This window comes from Musa acuminata, chromosome BXJ1-3 (genome assembly GCF_036884655.1).
Source record: "Musa acuminata AAA Group cultivar baxijiao chromosome BXJ1-3, Cavendish_Baxijiao_AAA, whole genome shotgun sequence".
NCBI classification, from domain to species: Eukaryota; Viridiplantae; Streptophyta; class Magnoliopsida; order Zingiberales; family Musaceae; genus Musa; species Musa acuminata.
In genome coordinates, this window is record NC_088329.1 from 5967289 (window position 1) to 5990299 (window position 23011).

At 35.3% G+C, this 23011-nt stretch overlaps 1 protein-coding gene across 1 annotated transcript; it reads right to left on the reverse strand.

The window, feature by feature from the left end:
- Window positions 1-113: 113 nt before the first annotated feature.
- Window positions 114-22086, reverse strand: LOC135618901 (putative NAD kinase 3). The gene is made up of 11 exons (XM_065120316.1): window positions 21832-22086; window positions 19935-20106; window positions 18779-18898; window positions 18288-18487; window positions 15939-16052; window positions 15671-15765; window positions 13938-14044; window positions 8803-8876; window positions 6083-6161; window positions 2879-3186; window positions 114-664 (listed from the first exon to the last, which is right to left on the reverse strand). The coding sequence occupies exons 1-11, from the start codon at window positions 21856-21858 to the stop codon at window positions 356-358; spliced, it is 1605 nt and encodes a 534-aa protein (XP_064976388.1). The 5' UTR covers window positions 21859-22086; the 3' UTR covers window positions 114-355.
- Window positions 22087-23011: the final 925 nt, after the last annotated feature.

Below are 23011 nucleotides of genomic sequence, written 5' to 3' on the forward strand. Positions count from 1 at the left end.
TCGACGAGAAATGGTTTATGATCAAATCTAATCTCGGAGAATACTGCTTTGTGGTTGATATGGCCATAGCAGTTGATCTGGTGATCCAAATGCAAGCCAACGACATTATCAGATGTCAAACAGCTTAAATTTTATTGCTTCTTATAATCATCAGACCATTGTCACTTACATCTTCGATTTCTACAAGAAGATTTATGTTACGAGGAGTTTAGTAAAAAGTCTGTTAAATATCATAATATAAACAAATACAGATATAATTCTTGCATACAACATTCAGAAAAATCGCTTCAACAGCCATGCCTTACAGATTATATGGTATGCGATAGGCTTCAAGACAACTCTATGGTGAACAGGGCTATCCATCACGGGGACCATCGAACGACTGACTCTTCCGCAAATTCCAGTGAAGGCCTTCATGGATGCTCCGGAGGAAATCGTTCGTGGAATCAACCAAACATGCTGTAGGTACAGGCCAAGTCGCCATGCTGCAGATGAGTGCATCACCAGGGGCTAATTGTTTCCTGCCCTTGCCATCAAAAGATGCCCATGCATGTCCTCTACTGTTGAAAGGTACTTGGACTCGTAGAGTCACATACTCCGGAAAAATTAAGGGTCTAAATGACAATGAATGCGGGCAAATTGGCGTGAAAAGTATCCCCGGAACCTGCATTAGAAAACATTAAATTCAATAGCGGGATCATTAAGTACAATACAAACACCTCATCAAATAAGTTTGCTAGAAACAAAATCAATAACGATTAATCTAGAAATTAGAGTATCTGTAGTTTTTGTTGACCAACAATGCACACATATTGTCTCAATCAGTTGATAGAGTAATCTAGCATATTCAAAAGGCACATTTATCTTAAACACAAATGTGGTCGCTAAATATTCTTCGCTTTTTCCAAATTCTTATCAATGAGATCAAAGAAAGGAAGTGACATCTTGAAAAATGTAATGACAAATAACAGGGAATTTTCTTACACATGGGAGTGCCATCTAGTGTTTGTACTCTATCGGCTGAAAAGGCCATGTTGCCAACAAATGGTAAAAAGAAAAGTTTAGCTTTGAGATGTCATAGTGGATACAAGAGCCATAAACCAACTCTTGTTTCTTCTAAACAAGTAAGCAATCATCACAAAGTTGGATGTTTTATTGTTCTCAAAAGCACAACCAAGTAGCTCAGAAACATAACTTTGCAATTCACAATGGGAATTTGATGTGCTATGGACAAAATATGGATAAAAATGTAGAGAAGCACAATAACCCATTGTGATTACACAGTAAAATAAAATCCTGCCTTGTTATGGACTCTGTAATGACAAAGTTGAAATGTGGAAGCACCATTTCTTTTATCCTGCCTTATACACATGATTTGGTGCTTCTACATTTCCATTTTCAGAATTTGACATTCTCTTCTTTCCCCGATTTCTGGGAGCCATAGACATTCTAATTTATTCTGCTAGCCTAGAATACAGTTCGAGATAATTTCACTATTCTTCTTTGTTGGCTCAACTAAAAGGCCACAAGTTGTAGGATTTCAAAAACTGAAGTTCTTCTACTAATGAACTGTTCTAGACCTACTTCCATGTGAAATTGTTTACCCAAATTTGTTCCCTTTTCCCTTTTTATGGATTTACCTCCAAGATCTTTAAGGTGTATTTTGCCTTCATTCTTTTTTTCTCTTGTTGCACCTTCATAGTTCCTCCATTCCCTTGATTAAATGAGTTTCAAATCAGCTATTGACCATCTGTTGCATTAAAAAAAAAAAGGTTCCGGTCCATGTAGTGGCTTTTTATGAAAGCCCACCAAAATTACTATCATGACTCAAGTCGATAGGTTAATTGGCCTATCAACTTCGTTTGACCGAAACAACTGGTCAAAATACCTAAGCTAAAGTTAGTAATAGTACACTCAGCGGACCCTTATAAGTCAATCTTAATCTTGTCCACTTCTGATGTGAGACTAATCGAAGTGTTACAATTACAGCCATATAAATGAAATAGTATCCTTTTGCCAAAACAGAAAAAAATAAAAATTAGTATGGGCTTCTCTCATGCAAACACCCATCCTTTTAGCATCAATATGTCCACTGAAGTTTGAACCTGGAGAGTCTCATCAGCACAAGCAGTCCCACACTACCTTCACCTCCCACAATGACTGTCGTTGTGCAGTTACCTCCACAACCTTGACTATGGTAATCATGAGCACTACCACCACCATCACTATGATTGTCACTAGACTCACTACCACCATCAATTGTCATAAGTCATAACTTGCTGCTAGCAAGATCAATACCATTGTGGCTGCCGTCTGGCACCACCACTAATACCATGACTGTCACCACCTTCAATATTGCAACCAGCACCATCACCACAAATTGAAGGATGAAAAAAATGTTGAGGAATAATGATTTTCTAATTTAAAGTAGGTACCATTCTTTATTTCCTAAAACAAAATTGAAATTAAAAGAAATGATGGAAACCGTAGATGAAAACTAGACAATTATTTTATGAAAGCAAACATGCTATTATTGACTCTCCATGCAGATGTTAATATTTGTCGCTTCCAGAATTTCAAATGTGATAAAACAACAAAATTAATGACTGCCAACATGAGTTCGACTTTGCCAAGACATGTCCACCTCTGTTGTGACTTGTGACGACTTGAAAAAGAATAAGGATTAGATTCAATATACTTATGATCAAGCTACTGATCTAACAATCTCATACTTTTAAGTGATTCCAATTAGCATCATACACCAAGTCTTCATCTACTGTCAGTCTGGGTAAAACCAAAGGAAGCATATCTATTTTGTATAATAAAAATGTCTAATAAGGCAAGTCATATAACACAAACAGAAATTAAACATATATACCTGTGGATGAACCATTGAACCTCCAGCTGCTAATGAATATGCTGTGCTTCCAGAAGTCGTCGATAAAATTAATCCATCCCCTTGTACACATGTAACAAAGGAGCTGTCGCAATAGCATTCAAGAAATGTAAGGTAAGACGACATGCCACGGTCAATTGTTACTTCGTTTAGAACTAGAATGGGCTCCTCAGTATCCAGTTCATCTTTAGCTGCTTCACGGATCACATGACACTGTAATCGATGACGCAATGTGATACTAAAAGGTCCCTTTAGTATCATATCCAAACAATCCCGATAATTTTCACTTTCTAAAAGATGTTAAAGATCACGTGTAGCATGTTAGCATGAAATATAATTGTTTAAGACACTAAGAAACATTTATCTTAAAGCTACATCAGCAGAAAGATATCAGTATTAATTCTCCACTCAACTAGCATTCTTGGAAACTAAGATCCTAAAAACAATAGAAAAATACAACATTGTGCGATTACTTGGACAACTCTAAATTTTTTAGCTAAGTCAAAAAAATGATCACAGAAGTACAGATCACGAAGAATTTGATGGAGTGCATGAAGGTTGAGAATACAAGGTAAGCAATAAAAGAGGCTTGATTTTAGGTCTTGATCTCATTCTGATAAATATTTGCTTCAAGAAAAAAGACGAGCATTTGAGTGCTTATAAGAAAGGACACAACATTAGCTAGATATACTTTTTTCTCTCTATAAAGGTATATAAATATATATGTTACGATTGTTAGGTTATACATAAAGAAAGTAAAAATATCAATATAAATTAATTGTATTAGACAGTGTTTGCTGTACCACCCAATACGATATGGTATGGGCAGTATGTATCAGTCCGACAAGTGACTGGCACATAGACCTCCCTGAACCGGGCTACTTATAGTTGGGTATCTCGTATTGGGCAATACAGGGTCTATATCGGGTGGCACGATCGACCATTACCGACTTGTACCAGTCGGTAATGATCGAATTTTGACCGTTACAGATGGATGGCTGAGATTTGATCCATTCCAATAGTCAAATTGACCATTTGGAACCATCTGAAAGGGTTTTCACTCTCTTTTACTCTTCAACTCTCTCCAACTCATTCTCAAGCACATCTCTCTCATTGTTATATTTTCACCCTCTTCAACTTAAGCAAAGCTACGATTTGTGGATTGGATCAAATTTGGTAGGGAGATTTAACAGTTAAGTTATAAGAGGATCACTTTAATCACGAGGTATGCATTCCCTTTCTAGATTTTTGTTTATTTATGAGATGATTAGCCCTGTTCTATGTGGTTAATATTTATTAAGTTGTTTGACATGTTTATGATGGTAGAATAGGGTTAATTTCAGAGTAATTAAGGTTTTTAATGTTGTGATTAATGGGTTTAATGCTGACTTATTTGAAATTAGACACATATTGGGTGAAATCTACAGATTTAAAGAATATGATGGTGATTTACATGTTTACGATATTAGAACAGGGTTAGTTAGGGATTAATTAAGGTTTTTATTTCTACGATTAGTGGATTTAATGATGATTTTATTGAAATTTGACCCATATTGGGTCAATTCAAGGTTTTTAATGATGTGAAGCTTTTTCCTATTTTTCAAGTAACTTTTGAGGTTTTTTGGGCTTTTTTTGTTGTCGGCATGCCCCGCCATACCAACACTTAGCAGGTTGATATGAGGCGGCACGTACCGTGTTGCCGGTCGATCGGTACACCTAGTCTGAACGGTAAGCTGAACCCTGATATTAGATACATACTAAAAAGACAAACTAAGAAAAGATGAGAAAGTAGTTTTCTTAGAACTAGATAGTCAAATTTAAAAAATAACAATATGAATTTTTAAAGTGAGATGGAGAAAAAGCCTGAAACTTCAATCCGAACAATAATAACATAAAGACTTTGATAACCACTAAGATTAGAAGTATAGAAAAGAGAATCCTAACAAGTCTAGTGGTAGGGTTCTTCAAAAGAAGGTTGGAAATTGACTAGTGAGTGAGAAGTCCAAAAAGAAACCAATAGAGAAAAGCATATATATATAAAACATAGGCAAACAATTATGAAAATAAAAATTTTGAAATACATATAAATAGCAGCCAAAAAGGAAGCATAAAAGCTATAAGATGACAAAATACATGGTCCATGATAGTCTGTATGGTAAGCTAGGTGCTAAGGATGGGAATCATTGAATTATCAAGCTACATAAAGAAAGAGCAAAGTTTTAGGTGATATTAGATGCACAAAAGAATAAGATGAGAGATCTTGCTAATGATATGAAACATCTAAGGAAAGATGGAGGTATTATTTCTATATCTAACTTAGATTTAGAGATTAAAAATAGTGGTCAGTTTAGAAGTCACCGACCTATTTGTAAAGTAGAGCAAATGAGATGAACCATGCTTTAAAAATTGGTGAAAATAAATAGTAGTATAGCCCTAATGGTATGCCTATTAAGATATGGGAGAATTAAAAAGATTAAGAGGTAGATTGATTGACTAATTTATATAATAAAATTTTTGAGACAAATGGTGTGATAAAATGAGGTGAAGTGTTTTTGGTACCAATATATGAGCTCAAGTATTCAAAGTTGTTATAATTATAGAGAAATTAAGATAATGAGTTACACCATGAATCCATAAAAAGGCGAATAAAGAAAGAATAGGTTGCAAGATGAGTCATTTCAGAAATCAATTTGGTTTTTTGTCCAGAAAATCAACCATATAAACTGCTTGTTCATTTATATGATTGATGGAAAAAAAATATAGAAAAAAGATTTACATATAATTTTATGTATACACCTAAATGTTATTATTCTGTCAACCCATGAAACAGCTTAGCTTCATTTGACAAAGACACTTCAAGCTATTATGTTAATTACTTTAAAATTATTTTAAAATGAAGATTATGTTGACTAATATGTTTGAGTTGTTTATGGTTGATGTTCTGAATTAACTAATGATCCTTGAGGTTTTCTCTGTCAATATCTTTGCTTAAATTAGTGCCAAACTATATGATCATATCATAGGATCCAAGGAAACTGATCATCAAACCACATGCTATCATATTGAAAGTAAAGGATTGTTTAAAAACATATAACAATTCCTTTAGCTCGGAGTCAATATGAGGTGCTAAAATTACAAAACACAAAAAAAAAAATCATACTTTAAGAAAATATAGTATGTGGATACGAAAAGGTGTCATAAACCCCAAAGATCCTAGGGAAAATGGCACGAGAGGAGGAACAGGTCCTTTAAACAATGATGCTGCCTGCAGCAAGAAAAAAATAAAACCGAACTTTAGGGCTTAATAAATCATGTTGCATATGAAGCAACTGATTAGTAAATTACTAAATTGTATCTACATAAATTGACAATTGAAGATTCAACCTCATGGATGAAAGCAAATTAACAGTGTTTATTGTCTAAAACAATATTGTTGAAGTATGGTATAATAAATTTAAATCTAGCCATGAACGAAAAACAGATCTCAGATGTGTAAATCGGATAATATTCAAAGTCACATTTACAACAATAGGAGACAGATAAACCATCACTAAGCTTTCATTTTTTGAGGCAAAATAAACATGGCTTGTCTTCTTGTTTCTTGTTTAGACTATGAAATAAGGATTATAAAAGATTAAGGAAACAAACTAAAGAAGGTAGAAGTAAGAGAAGAGTTAGGTTCAAGGATGCAGTTACAAGCAATAACACATCCAGAACGACTTTGATCCTAGAGAGAAATTCATTATATTACTTATATTGCTTTCCATGTTTGCTTAAAATCAAGAAAAATTCTGGTAGAAAAGAAACTTCTTGAGGATTGTTGAAATTTCATTTTAACAAAATAATGCTACCCCATTTTTACGATCATAAGAAGTTTGACATTATATTTAACTAGCTTTGCTACATATGCAAAAGATGTTAAGCTTTATGCCAATTCTGCATATACATATCAATGAAATTGAAGTCTAAAACATGTTTTTGTGGCGAAGAATTTACTAAATAAAATGATGATATGTGAAGAAAGAGTTGAACCACAATCCACAAGGATCCATTAATCTGTCTATTTATGTAAATGCACTCTCATTTGTTCAAGCTCTCTAACATCTTTGTATGAAGATTGATGATGCAAGCATGCAATTCAATCTGAAATTTTCCCCAAAGCTCTAAACTAAGTACAATATAAGGAGTATGAGTGAAGTTATTGCATTTATTTCATTGATTGTCACCAATATCATTCCTTACAATTAGGTTTTGCAAGTCAAAAGAACATTGAGTATCTTGTAAAATGTTCTGAACACAACAATAATTTCTGAATATTATCATTATTAATGATTAAAATCTCAATCCAACACCGATACGGGTTATCGGTCTAGCCTGTACAGTACTGACACTAGACTGTACCAACACTAGAAGCACCATATGAAACATTGTTGTAACGTTTTTCCCTCAATATTGAATCAAAATATGTTTTCAAATCCTAGTGTAAACCATATTCCAGTAAAGCATACAAAAGGACCTTCTAAAAATACAGTCAGTTTGAAATAATTCATGTATTACAAATATACAATTGAAAAACTAGAAAGTGATAACTTATTAGTGGATACTAACATAAAAAATATTGTCATGCTGGAGTTGTAGATTGATCTAGGTTCATAATATGAGCTGCTTGGAGATTGACATTTCAATGAGACCAATCATAGAGAATTTGACATTAATATATTGTCTGCAATATTGACTTAAAGCAGCAAATAGCAATAGTCGTAACATCTTAGCCACCAAGTGTTTTGAGGTGGTAACCACTAGTCAGCATAGTGGAGCAAAGTATCATTGCTGCAGATAATGATATGGAAGTATTGTTGCGCCATATGACCATAATAGTAGTCGAACAATAAAATTGTCATCATTATACTATTGTTGAGTCATATGACAGATTCTGCAAAATTCAATCAATTACCGACAACTATCTTCTTCCACCTTCCTTTGTCTTTCTGACTATAAATTATTATAGTGGATGATCTGATGCTACAATCATCATCTTGTAAGGCATAAGAAATATACTACTGCACAATCCATACTTCACTTCTATTATACCTATGTAGCAGGACAACGTCCTTGGTTGTAGCCACCATTATCAGTTATTTAGTTACCATCTACCTCTGTATCATCATCGTGAACCTTATGAAGACCAATTCAAATAAAGGTCTCATCATCGTCAAATTATTGCTCATCGTGGAATCCATTTGGTTAACCGAATACCATGAGTGCTTTCCCTTGTCATGTTGGCCAAATGATTGAAACTGACTAGCTGTCCCTAAGCCCATAAAGGAAAAGCTTTGAGCCCAACCACATCCTAATATCTAGCATTGGTCCTCAGAGCAAGCAGACTTGTCCTATTGATCTTCCTAGTACTCAATCTAATCTAAAATAGACTAAGATGAACATCAAGATATCCTACCTTGTCAAGGGGTAAATCAATCTAGCTCTCTTAAGCAACAAGCAGGATATCCTTACCCAAGATTGCAACACTTACATTGAGTACCTACCATGTAAAGCATTATTATACTCGGTCATTATTGCTAGGCATATGAAGCCTAATTTCTCTTTCTAGCTGAGCATAACAATACATGCTAGATATTGCTACAGACATATGTTTGTAATCTGGTGTATTTTGTAATAAAATTCAAAAATAAAATATCTTCAAACATGAAAGCATCACAATGCTGCTTATAGTAATCATAAAATATAAATACAATGCAACCATTACACTCGATCAATTGAAAGTCACAAAGAATAAGAGTTTCATAACAAAATGATTGCTTCTGAAAAATTGCAAATACACAATAATGACTCCAACAAACAACAAGAAGATATGTTAACCAGAAGACTAGGACATAAAAGATGCATACCCATAGAACTGTTCCATCACCACCAAGTGTTACAACTAGATCAACCTTTGAGTGCAGATGCTTTATTTCCTCATCTACAGTGATGCTTTGGTTAGATGGTTTTCATACAATAATATGAAAACAATTACATTATAAACATCTGTTAACACTGAGATCTTCCAACAAGAGAATATGGAACATGAAACACTGATAATCTTGTTTTAAAGACAGCTTAAATTTGCATTTTCTATATTATTCACAGTGTACAAATCATAAGAATTAAGATCTTCATACAGATTAAAAGAAAAATTTTATAAAACAATTGTGAAACCAACAATGCTTTATGGATCTGGGTGTTGGGCAGTTAAGAAACAACATATACAAATAGTTTGTATTGTCGAAATAAGAATTGAAATGGAAGTGTGAAATTACTAGAAAAGATAGGAAAAGAAATGCTTCTATTCGTGAACAACAAGGTATCATTTTCATAGAGGATAAGATGAGAGAAATTTGTTTAAGATGGTACGGGCATGTGCTTAAAAGACTTCCAGATACGATAGTAAAAAAAAATGAAATGATTAATGCTAGTGGTACAAGGAGAAATAGAGGAAGACCTAAAAAGACTTTAATAAAAAATATAAATAAAGATTTAAGTACTTTGAACTTAACTAAACATATGGCTTTTTACAGATCTCAATAGCGACAAAAGATTCATAGAACCAACCCCAAATAGTTGACACTTACGGTTTTGTTGTTGTAGTAGTTATATACATATAACTAAAAAGAAATGTACCGTAGCCAAAGGCTGACATAACTTTCAAATATGTTTAGCCAAAGCAAATACCAAAATAAAAATAAAAATTTGCAGAATAATTTGTTCTGGATAAATAAAATAAGACGTTCAAACAGTTTATCAATCCAGAAATTGTTGTATCTCTAATGTAAGGATAGAGAATAATTTTGAAGTATCATCATACCAAGCCTTTTTAAACAACTATGGCAATCAAAAATTCATCTCATATGCCTTCACTAAGTTGAGCCTTCAAACCAAGGTTCTTAATTTCGTACTGTATTGGTGTTTTGAGCTTTGCTCAATATGGTATGGTACGGGCATACCGAGTGGTACACCTAGGTGTACCGCTTGATATATATATATATATATATATATATATATATATATATATATATATATATATATATATATATATATATATATATATATATATATATATATATATATATATATATATATATATATATATATAAGGCATATGTTGCCTCAGCAACATTGCCTCCTTTTCTTCTCCTCATCGCGTCAAATGAGAAGGCAAGGTCTTCTCCTCATCTGTGGCGTTCAGCGAAGACGTTGAAGGCCGCAGACATCTCCGAAGAACGCGGCGAAGGCCATGGGCATCTATGGCCTTCGGCGAAGAATACGACGCAGAAGAAACCGAGTCATCGTCTCTCCGTTACCTCCTGGATCGAAGTTGTCGAGGGAGGGCGACGCCGGATCGGGAAGCGTCGAGGTTCTCCTGATTCTCCCTCTTCTTCGAGTGCCTTCTCCCTCTTCTCCCTCGACGCTTCTTCTTCCCTCATCGTAGCCAGGCTGATATCGCCCGGTAGCGGGCGGCCACGATCGAAATCAACTGTTACCGACATATTTCGGGCAGTATTTTGACTGTTATCACCCAATACAGCCCTATATCGTCCGATACGGGGCTAGATCAACAGTAATGCCTAGTATGGGCGGTATCATTTGAAATTAAAATTCTTGCTTCAAACAGTGTGGACAGTCAAATTTAGCCAATAACCTATATTTAAGAGTTCTTTTATTGGGCAAACAACAAATGTCTGCATGTTCATAAATCTATTTGATTCTTGACTCTGAAGCCCACATCACAAACTATTCTTTTATATCAATTTTAATGAGACCAAAGTCCAACCTTGACCCTAATTCTCTAAATTTAAAATCTTCCTTGTTTCTAATTCAAAGTTCAAACATTGAAACAACTTTTACAATGGTCTTGACCCTTATTATTTTGATATTTACTTTTATGCTTGTACATATACAACAAATATTATTAAAAGTGATCTGCCATTTGTTAATATCTGGCCCAAGAATCTCAGTACCATTATGCAAATTAACGAACATGATTTGAGCCTTTCTATGCAGGTCTTCTTGCTGTCATAGTATTTTAAGGATGACAGTTGTGTAGCCCTTCTTTACCCATTGCTTTTCTTTTTCTCAGCCAATTTGGAAGCCAAGTCAGTTAACCTTGAAGTAAGTATCCAAGTCAGATACTAACTTTATATCTGATTTTATCAATTAAATTTTACAATCTTTTAACTTAGTACATGGATATATTTTATGTTTGTAAAAATATTACTTTTAAATTTATGGTTTTTATAAGTTTATGATTTTTTTATGGATTCTACAAATTTTATGAATTTCATAAAAACTTATGGATTTTTTATAAATATTTTAACAATATAATTTTTTCTTAAATTTTTAATTCAAAATAGTCGATTTTTACATTACAGTTTTGTCGAGAACAAGATTTCAAATACGAATCAAACTTATACATACCAAAACATGACCATATATGTTGGTGTCAATAGTTCGACCAAGAACCAATACATGACCACATATGTCGGTGCCACTTGGTTGTTTTATATTTTTTATTATATTTCCGATAATACCAAAAGGTACAAGCCAATGTTCACTTGTTACACCAATACCATATGGTCCAACCAGCTGCTGAAATTATTATTAAATTAGAATATAAAACATAGTTAAAGCTTCAAACTTCATACTTCATAGCAAGGTATGCAATATCGTACCGTACCGGTGTTTCGAGGTTGGCTCGGTACGGTACAGTACCGGTGTACCAAGCGGTACACCCTGGTGTATATAATAATTTTATATATTTTCTTCATCACTGTAGCACTATAGTATTGCTACAGTGTAATACTGTAACACTGTAGTGGTACCGGGCGGTCCGCATACCGATATGCCATCGAACCGGTATGTATTGCCCGTACCAGGCGGTACCATTCGGTATTGCATACCAAGGTTCGCAATACCGTACCGTACCGGTATTTCGACCTGAGCTCGGTACCGAGCGGTACACCCAGGTGTACCGAGCACTGTAGCATTGCTACAGTGCATTGCTACAGTGCGGACCGGTACCAGACGGTCCGAGTACCGCTAGCCTGTCGGACCGGTACGTACCGCCCGGTACGGGCGGTACGATTCGGTATGGCAGACCTTGCTGCATACCATGCTTCATAGTACTATATACTGAAAATTTATTATATGCTGCTACCTAGAAGATGAATATTTTTTTGTCCCTTAAAAGATCCCTTATTTATTGAACTTTATGAATTCTTGAATATATACTCTCATGTCCAATTACACCAATAACATTACCAAGCTTGGTTAAACTTGACAAATGAGAACCTAACAGCTTAACCTGTCATAAGACCACACTAGAACTTCTAAAGAGAGTGAAATGAAAATTCTACATCAAACATGACATCGAGGTCTCTTCATATCCATTTCCATTCTCCTCCTACTAGTTCATTATACTCTAATTATAGTAGGCAATGCAATGAGATGAAGACGAAGACCTAATAAAACTTTGTTAGAGGAAACAAAAGGATTTTATGGCCCTTAGTTTGACTTTCACTAATATTATTTTGCTCAATTGAGCCCAATGGAGAGATAATCCATGTAGTCGACCATAAATAATTAGGCCCAGAATTCATCTGGCATCTCAACAAATGATTACCAATTTGGAACCATAAATGACAAGTATGTTTATCTAATCAAATTTATTGTCATTAAGACATACCTTAAATAACATAGAAGAAAGCCTTCCTTGCTTTACATGTATGATGCATTCTACACTAAAAATTAGCTCTCCATAGTGAATATGATTGTTTATGTTCCTTTCATTTGTCTATCCTTGGAGTTGGATCGAATACAGTATCCCTGCTACATTTGACCAATCAACAGAGAATCCAACTCCTAAACCATTGGATCCATGTTACCACAATCTTTAAGCCCTTCCCCCGCAATCATTATGACTTAAAGTTCTAATTAGTTAAAGAATATAGATATAATGATTTGAAGTTTATCTAACCCAGCCTCACATGGGTCTATGGAGCATTTGGGTCCCTTATTTCCAATTTTGTTGATAAAATGAGGTTGTAATCTTTATGATTTGCTACTTTCCTATTATTATCTATCCCTTATTTCTATGATGAAGTGATTGGACCACTCCTTTAAGTTAACCAACAAATTTTCTCACCTCAGGTCTACCTTTTCTAGACATGAAGCTAATTTCATTAAAATTTAAATGATCAAGGAAAAGATAACAGAAGATAAGCTGTCTTTGTACTTTAATAAACTAGACCAACAAGTCGAAAAATATGCTTCTAACTCCTCTATATATGATGTGTTTGATTGCAACTCAAACCAGTATAAGCCCATCTTTTGGAGAATTAATGCCTTTGTCACCACATCTCTTCACTACAAATGGAGAAACTTCTATAGGGTTATATTGGCAAAGATATAGGCATGGACTTTTGATGATCCAGGAGAACAGCTCAGGTGTATAATGGAATGTCTCGACTCCCGACGACTTTGTCAAACCAGTGAACTTCTTCCTCTCAGCTCGAGACAGACCCTACAACAGGAGCAACATGTTTGTCTGCTTATTCCTGTATAACTATGTTGCTACCCACACTAACATGGTTCAAGTGGAACTTGAAAGTCCTACTCCAACCACACTCCTCTTGCTACCATCAATGAAACCCAAGCCACATATCTCACGTGCAGAAAAGCAAGGGAGGTTTTGTCTAAAAGAAAAGAAAGCCAACAGACTAATAGTTGGGAACTTCAGTTCACTTCATTGGGAAAGCTACCAGGGCCATTCTTGCCATGATGCTAGCCTTACAAATGGATGAGAGGGGCAACCAAAGCATGGTCGAAAAGACGGAATCAATCTTGAATCAAGCTGCTGACCGTCATAGCTTTATTTTCTATCCACAAATGTCTTTTTTCATGATTCAAACGATCTGAACAGTATAGAGTATCATACTTAACTATATCATAAATATATTATGAAAAAATCTGATATTGATACACATACCATTTTCCCATGTCTGGACAAATTCAAAACAAGAAGCCTCTTTTGATAGTTCAGTTCTTACTCGAGGCTCAACAAAAACATCAATTTTCTTATGGTTTTTGAGCCACCTGCAAAAGTCATAATGAAAATTAATAAATACAATAATAAAGTGAACTATATGATGAGGGTTCAAGGCACGCAATTATTATAATTATTATTAGAGCTGGTTTTCTGACTTATGAGAATGATCCCTACAAGAACAATAACTTAGATTTATTACATTTGACATCTCTATTCAAAAAGAATTTCTACAATTTTCATAATTTCAAGTACGTTTTTCCTCTTCTCTTGAGGACCAGACATTCAATTATCACATGCAGTTGGTCAAATGCACATTGTATATAGGTACAACCTTAACACAGTTATTTGTGGTCTAATGTACATCATCACCAACATAGTAATTGTCAAAGATAAAGTGAATGAAGAAAGGTAAATGTTTAAAATGGATATCAAAAGGAATAAATGAATATGAAATCAAATCTTTGTTAAAAATTCCAGATATATATTTTACTATTTTAGAATAACATAAACTCTTAATTAAGTTTCCTACTAACTGATCAGTTCTTTAACCATACATTCCTCAACTGGAACAATTTTGTTTATTGACATAATGTTTGTGGGTTGAACTTCCATGTTTGTTCATGCTGATGAACCTAGGACATCATACTAAAAGTCTAAAACAACTTTCTCATGACCAAGTTCATGAAAACATTATGGTCATTTGGCAACCTGACGGCCATAAATATTCCTCATATGTGATGACAACTTGACAAGCATCAAATATGTGGCAGAGATATGGCAGTAATGCACTCAAATAAATTATCAAATTTATGGCAGGACATCAAAAACTTCACATGACAAGAACACCATGAAAGATTTATAGGCCAAGTACATGTAAAAAGTGTTTTGGTTTTCTAGGAAAACTAAAAGTTACAGAAAACCCACTAACTAATTGAAGAATAACCAGTTTTCTTATATGATTAGTGTTCCTTTTTTTTTCAATTTTGATTAGATATTTTACATCTTAATTAATTGAAAATTGGCAACTTCTTACCAATTTTCTGACTTCTTAGATAAATATCATTCCATTTTTCATTTCAGTTAGATTTTCAAGAACAACAAAAATCAAGTTCTCCAGAACCTTCTTCATATGTTAAGCCTCTAGCGCTGTTTCATCCCCAACCTAATTGTGCTTGTATTCAAGCCTCAGCCGCCTTACACAACACCATTCCTGTTACCATCCACCATCTCCCTGCCTTAGTGACAGCCACATACTGGTTTTCGCAAGAATAAACACATTGTCTTTTCTTCTCAAGAAATAAACTGAATGTGGAGGAGAATATATGCTGCCAGTACAAATTGATCAAGTTGGCAAATGACAAACTTTTTCTGTTAACAACTTCAAACTTCTTAAGCAGTTCTACAATTTCTATGGATAACACAACTTAAAACTTCATAGTCTACTGCTGCTAGGAATGCATCTTTATCTGAAAGTTGTTATCCAAACAAAGAAATGCCTAAAATAGCATAATATTCCTTCAAACATCAGAAGATGTTCACCTGTTTGGTAAAACATGAGCTTTTAACTAAGCAGAAAAAATATCACCATCACAATCTTATATACAACAGATAGGTAGGAACATTGAAAGGTTTGATTGTACAAGATGACGAAAACTGGTATTTATAGAACATACCTGACCATCTCAGCACACAGAATACGAACTGAGTTTGAATTTGGTTTTGTCAGAATAAGCACAGTCTGTGGATGTGTTTCCCATTTCAGCAAAATCTGAACATAAATTAGTTTAGTTAGATTACTCGTACAAGACAAAGAATAAACAAACTCAGTTGCTGATTGTGTGCTGTAAATTCAAGATCATCAAGGACTAGAAATTTATGATCTGGAAGTAAACATCTTTATAGAAATAAGAAATGACTTTCTTAAGGGGAAAGTCATATTACCTGCTTACTGCTGCGCTCTGCAGTTGTTATGTCTCCTCTTTCAAAAGAGACAACCTCATGCTTTTGCTGGCCACTGTTATATCCATTACATCCCCATGAAAGCCTGAATGATGCCTGGAATGTACAAGAAGTTACAAATTTAATAAGATTATTTGTTAAGTAGGGTATTAGCACTAAATGACAAAGGATATTGGTGGCCAAAAGAAATAAGAAAAATAGAACAAGTTATGCAAATCTGCATCTAATCCTAATTGACATGTTAATCCTACTAATGAACAAAAGTATGTATTATGAAAAGTTATCTACAACTAGCTTAGAATTGAAGTGTTCATGCAAAACATAAAACCTAAATATGAAGCAGAGACATGTTCTATATGTAGTTTGTACTAAGCATGTCAATGCATGCTGGTGTTTGTTAGTATCGTCCTACCAAGCAAAAAATTTTCACCCATCAACTCACCTCAAATCACCATCACTGTTTTGCCTCCACCAATATAGCTCAAAAGAATAAAAAGAGGGTGCAAGTCTAATTTTCCATGGTCACCAACACCACTACTTTACCTAACCACCACCTTACCTTCACCACCAGCACCGCAGTGCCATTTTACCTCCAGTGCCGCTACCAACACCTCTCTTCCATGATCCATCACCACCATTCAAAGAAGTTGAAGCTTGCAAGTTAGTTATTTAATTATTTGAGTCACACTTTTACACATATATAACTTTGTACATTATATAAAATTATAGGTGTGCAACATAATGTTGCATATGTGCAATATAGTTGCATACACAAATAGTAAAAACAATTATGTTGAATTTTTCTTCTAATTCTTTTAGTTTGTAAAGATATTTTCTTTTTTTTCAACTAGAAGATTATGAAAATAGTGCTGGCAGTGCCCATAGAAAAGCCCAGAAAAAAAACTAGAGAAATCCTTTTTTCACCTATTAAATTCTCTTCTATTGTGTGAGATAATAGTGGTTAATAGTCATAATGGTGGATGCGAGACAGTGGTGGAACCAAGGCAGTTCAGTGAAAATAAATCAAAGGAAAAAGGTCCAAAAACCTTTTTCAAGAGTGAGAAGACAGAGACAGTGAATTGGTGATAAAGGCAAGGCCATGGTGGCAGTGACCATGGAAGTCATGTACAGAGAGGGGGAAAATTGAGAAGAGATGTAGCTCTTCTTTAATCTCCCTATTTCTTTTGTTTTTCCCTGGTTGGATGGCAAAGATGTCAAGTAAAAAGATGAAGAGAAGATGAGAGGATAAACAAGAGCTCCTTTTTTTTTATTTGTTTTCCTCCCTTCTTTTGGGTAATACCATGAAAGTTGTGAAATGAGGCTGTGTTGGAAAGAGATGGTAAGGGTGGTGAAAGGTGAGATGGGAGTCATAATGACCATGGACAAGGATGTGTGAAGAAATTAGAGGAAGAAAAAGACAGAATTGTAGAGCCTCTCTCTCTCTCTCTCTCTCTCTCTCTCTCTCTCTCTCTCTCTCTCTCTCAATTACAATTTTATCATCTAAAATGATTTGATTGACCTTTTAAATTTGATGGTACAGTCATTGTTGCTATGAAAGAAAAAGGTGAACAAAGTTGGAAAGAAAAAAGGGGGGAAAGTAGCATTGTTCAACAAGAATCGGGAAAAGGATTTTTTCACAAAATACACAAAGCTTAATGCAAATCATGAATTTAGAATGGTCATAAATGAGAATATGGTGACTATCCCCTACAACTTCACTCTTGGTGAAAACATTGCTTGAGCAAATTTATCTTCCACACAAAGACAACTCTATGGAAATACATTGTTTCATGCTTTATTAGGAACAAAGCTTAATAGTCATATACAGTCCCATTTTAGACATTATATTTGATTATAATTGTTGTAAGAAATATTAGTAAGATGTGATGGAAGAGAGGAAATATAGGGGTGATTTTATTGCACCGCCACCCCATTTTTCCTATCCTTTTTGAAAGTCCTTATGTAGACATTAAAGGTTAGAGGTGACAAAGTGATTATTGCCAAGCCAACACCTCATGCGAGAGGACCATCCATCACACTGACCATGACAAAGAGATGAGTTGGGTAATCCCTAGGTAGCAAGTTCTTGTTTCTTTTGTCTTTCCCTTCTCTCATTTTCCTGGTTTTCTTCTTAGTGGCATCCAATGCATGTAAAGCATTGATACATCACAACACATCCTTGGTATAAACCTTCATATAAATATTTAGAAGAAAGGCATATAAACAATAGAAATTGCATGATAGAATAGTTTTAGGCTTTTAGCAATGTATCTAACAGACAATATATGGAGAAGACTTAAGAAATAAACAGTAGATATGTCCCTGTTGTACCTTTCTGGTTACTTTCCTACCAGCAAATTTGTAGTTGGTATTTGTGGCTTCATCCTGAAGAATTTCATGTGAACAAATTCCATGCTTTCTGCAGCATCTTTCACTTTGTTCAATAGAAGGATTATCAACTTTTGTTACATCACATGAATTGTTCAGCCTTCCCTCTCCAGAGTTACATAGACTACCTTCAAATGTTGCTCCTGCAATCAAAAGCATTATCATAATGACTGATGCTCACAACATTTAAAAATAATAAATTTTAAACCACTAATATGATAAATACCAACCAGTTTTCAATATCGTAATCAACTAAAGATTATCTTGATCATAATGATGTTGATAGTGATAACATCAAACTGCTTTTCCCACTATTAGGAATAGAATATAGAAAATGAATCTTCCCAAAATGCCATGTTCATGTAATTTTGATGGTTTACATACTCATAAATTACTATAGAGAGAACTTAAAAGATCCTACATCATAAACTAACCTTCATGACTGTTTCGCAGATTGCTTGCCCTTTCCAATTCATATTTACGCTTCCACTCGGCTGCCTCTACTTGTGCGGCAGCCTTTGCCTCAGCAGCTCGCCTTAATGCCTTTGCAACAGCTGCCAGTCACAAATTTGTCCAGTTTACTTTAGCAGTTTGTATTAAAAACCGACAGATGCCATACCACAAGTAATAAGATCAAACAGAAAGCTAAACATCAAGTAAAATAAAAAAACCAACAAAAATTGCTTATAATCCTAACTGATCTGCACATGAAAAAGGGAACATGTATTTAAAATATATGATTTACTGAAACAATTTATTTAAGATCATGCTGATATTACAGAAGAATAAGTATTGATTGCAAAAATGTAAAAAGCTAATGATGAACGCACAGGCATATTAGCTTAAGAAAACCATAAAAATGCTCTTAACATAAAATTGATTGAAAGGAAAATGCTATATATTTATTATATAAAAAAAAATAACTCAAGAATACTGATTGGTTATTACCAAGCTAATAATTTAAAGATACAATTTATCCTATCTCTAGAAGCCACAACTAGATGTCACATAGCTGCACAGAAAATTGTGAGAAGTGACTAATTAATGGCACGACTTCCTCTAGCCCAATAAAACCTATTGAGCAGACTTCAAAACCAAATTAAGGATACAGAGGTGTCACTGTATCATGAATGATGAGGGTGATGAGGCATGGTAATATCATAAAAAGAAGCAAGCAAAAAAAGATTTACTTGTGTAAAGGTCAAGAAAGGGAGATAAATTGCAGCCCAGTAATGTTTATATGTGAAGGATAAAAAGGAAAACCTATCATCTTAAATCCCTAAAGCTATGAATTAAAAGAATACAAGCTAAGCAACAGAAAAGGAGAGGGAGGGTTCCACATGCAAGTGGGTAACAACATATCCCATAAAGGGTTACTATAGAACAAAACTTTGAAAACTGTTTCAACCTTCATTTACAATGACACAAAAGTTAATGACAGTTATAATATTAAAAATTGGCATCTGGTCAGTTCCACAGAAGAAGGCCATATAATCTTTTACCTACATGTCATAAGCTAAGAAAAGAGTTGATCTTTTGTTGAGGATGAACAAGTTAAAAGTAAATATAAAATAATACAGGATGTCTTACTTCTCATAGCCTCTGAAAATTCAACAAGATGGTCATCGGTTGCCTTAATTGGTGGCTCATACATGTTTTCATGGATAGCCTTATCTGAATCCTGGTCATGAATACCATCTACAAAACCATTTTCCTTGGCATGTGAGGTAGCTCCAGTGAGGAAAATTTTATCATCAGAATCCTGTTACACAAGGAATAACAGAAAGAAAGTGGGTATAAAACACAGTTAAGATCTTATCAGGAATCAACAGAGACAAAATAGACATATGCATAGAGAAAGAGAAATGCATGTTGTTCATTACTTGTTAAATACCTGCAGAACTTCACGTAAAAATGTTTACAGGATAAAAATGTTAAGAGTAAGATTCACAAAATCAAACTTATGGTGTTAGGCATCTTAAGTTCTGAACAAAAAAACGTTTTGCAAATTTGTCACACAGAGACAGTGGCTAAAACTGAACAATAATACATGAATTTACAGGAGACACTGATATTGTAGATGATACAGACCCAACGATTTAAGAGCTATAGGTTAATTCAGGAACTAAGAGAAGGAACGAATGCTAAAAAGCTTAAAGCTGCTGCTATAATTCAAGGCAACATAATGTAAATGTCAATGGGCCTTAAAGCATAATAGATTAGAGGGTACTCAAAAATGCATAATATCAAGATCCACATAAACTATCATTGTAGGTGCTTGAAAAGATGACATAGCCAAAAAAATGTAGCAATCCAAGGAAGAAAATTTGTCTTTATGCAGTGGAACAAACAATTGGTTACATAAAGCATGAGTAATATCAATCATCAACAGGTATCACTTAGAAAATAAACAAAAAAATAGAGGGAAAAACTGAAACACAATCAGGGACCAGGAATCATCCATAAGGAAAAGCCTAGCTGAGAGATTTCAAGCTTCATAAGATAGTTTGCAAACTTAATGATGGATCAATAAGTCCTAAGATAGTAATGGTGAAATGATAAGATCACTCCTTTGTGATGTAGGTGACCTGGGTTCAATTCATAGGAACAACTTCCATGTTTACAAGATAAATTACATAAATACTGTTTCGATTCCTCGTTGGTGGGCACCAAGATAAAAAATCCAAACTAATTTAATGTCACTTCCACTGTTCCACATACCTCTTAGGTGATTGGCCAACTCTAAATGCTTTTATTATAAGCTGCTGACAGAGAGCGTGCAGAAAATAAGATCTAAAGTCAATCCTAGACCTAATTAAACACATTTTGTAATAAAAACAAAAGGAGCGAACTAAGATCTTTCAGACATTACTTCCAAAATGATGTCATCATGAGCATATATCTCCAGTAACTACCTATGTTGATCCTGTCATAAGCATCGGATGCTTCCCACTTCTCCTGACGAAAAGTTCCTTTTCTGGTAAATTAACTCTACTCGTCTTCATAGAGACCGTTTCTTGACATTGAACTCCTGTCTATCTTGGTCGAAGTTATCTTCTAATTGAATAACCACCTAGGAAGCGAGTCACTAAATCCAGGCAGTTTCTGAAGCATCCCTAGCAGATAACGCGGAATTTCCAGCATCTGACAATTGCCGAGCCATTAATGGTGGATGCAGCTACTAGAAGCCACAACTAATCCTCTATTTAGGCATTTCAGATAAAGTTATATCTTGTTCGACTTGAAGCGGTTTTCCTTGTTATCTAAACAAATATCATTGTAAATAAGATACAGCATACAGGTTTTTCCCCATAGGATCATTCACAAAGACCAATTCCCCAGGCAGATGCAGAAAGAAATAAACAATTCGCCACCAATTGTATCCGAACCCGAACCCAAACCCTCCAGCGAATGCAAATCATTATTGATGGGAACAAAGTTGCTACTTCGACCAAACTGCCAAACGGATCCCGAATTAAGAGGTTACCTGTGGGATCAACCGATGGGGAGACATGGCGGGAGGAGGAGGGGGGGGAGGGGGGGGGGGGAGGAGGCAGCGTCAACGGCGAGATCGCGAGGGGATCCCGTAGAATTCCTCTTCCTCTCCCTCCTCCCTCGCTACTGATCTCCCTTTCTTGGATGCGGTGCGAAGGTGGAATAGGAGGAGACGATCGACGCAGTAAAAATACCAGCGCGTGATGCCGCGTCTTCGGAACGGTATCTTTCGCCTGCGAATGAAAGAGAAGGCCAGGAGAGGTCTAGAGGGGGAGGGGTTGAGTGTCGTGGGCTCCACACGGGATGCCTGCGTGCGGACGAGTCGGGGTAGTCGATGACGGACTGCCTCACGTCACGTGCTGCCCCACACACGCCGTCAACGCCGCGACTGCAGAATGAGTGGGTAGGTCGCTCTCGGTGCATCTCCCCAGGAAGGAAACTTCCGGATCTCATATCACCACTATGTCACCGTTCACGAGATATCGCCCTTCCGTTGACAACTAGCCAACAAATATTCGATGGACCCTGCTTTGGACGGATGGGAAGTCTATGAAACCCTGGTCGGTGAATTTAACAAAGAAGCGGATTTCCTCACCTTCCGGTCTTCTTGGATGTCAGCAGTGGATAATAAATAGGGCGTGGTCTCGAGCTGCACGGGGCCGACGGTCCAAACTCCGAACCCGAATCGGTCTCCGTAAGTTGTACCCAACAATTACAAGTATTGACGAGCTCAAATTGAACCCGAGGGGTCAATTAAGACTCCATTGGGTCACAATTGGCTCCAATTAGATGGATTTTTGTGGGTAGGTAAGTGTAGAGAAGACAGAATGGGAGTGGAGGATGTGGACTGGAAGAATGGGCGGGTGGTTGGGTCGATGGTTGGCGTGCTTTAGAGCGGCATTGATTTCTTCGGTCAACATGCATAATAATAATAATAATAATAATAATAATAATAATAATAATAATAATAATATCGTTTGTTGTGGGCATGAATTGATTGGTGGATGGAGAAAACAATGTGCCTCCCGACGTGGATAAAGGAGTCCCACGAAAGATAAGTAAAAGGACCGCAAATGGTTTTTGATGATCATAAATGCTTGCAATTATGTAGCCTAATTTTGTATCGAATTTGACCCATTTTTACCGGATAATCCAATAGAATCAATATATAA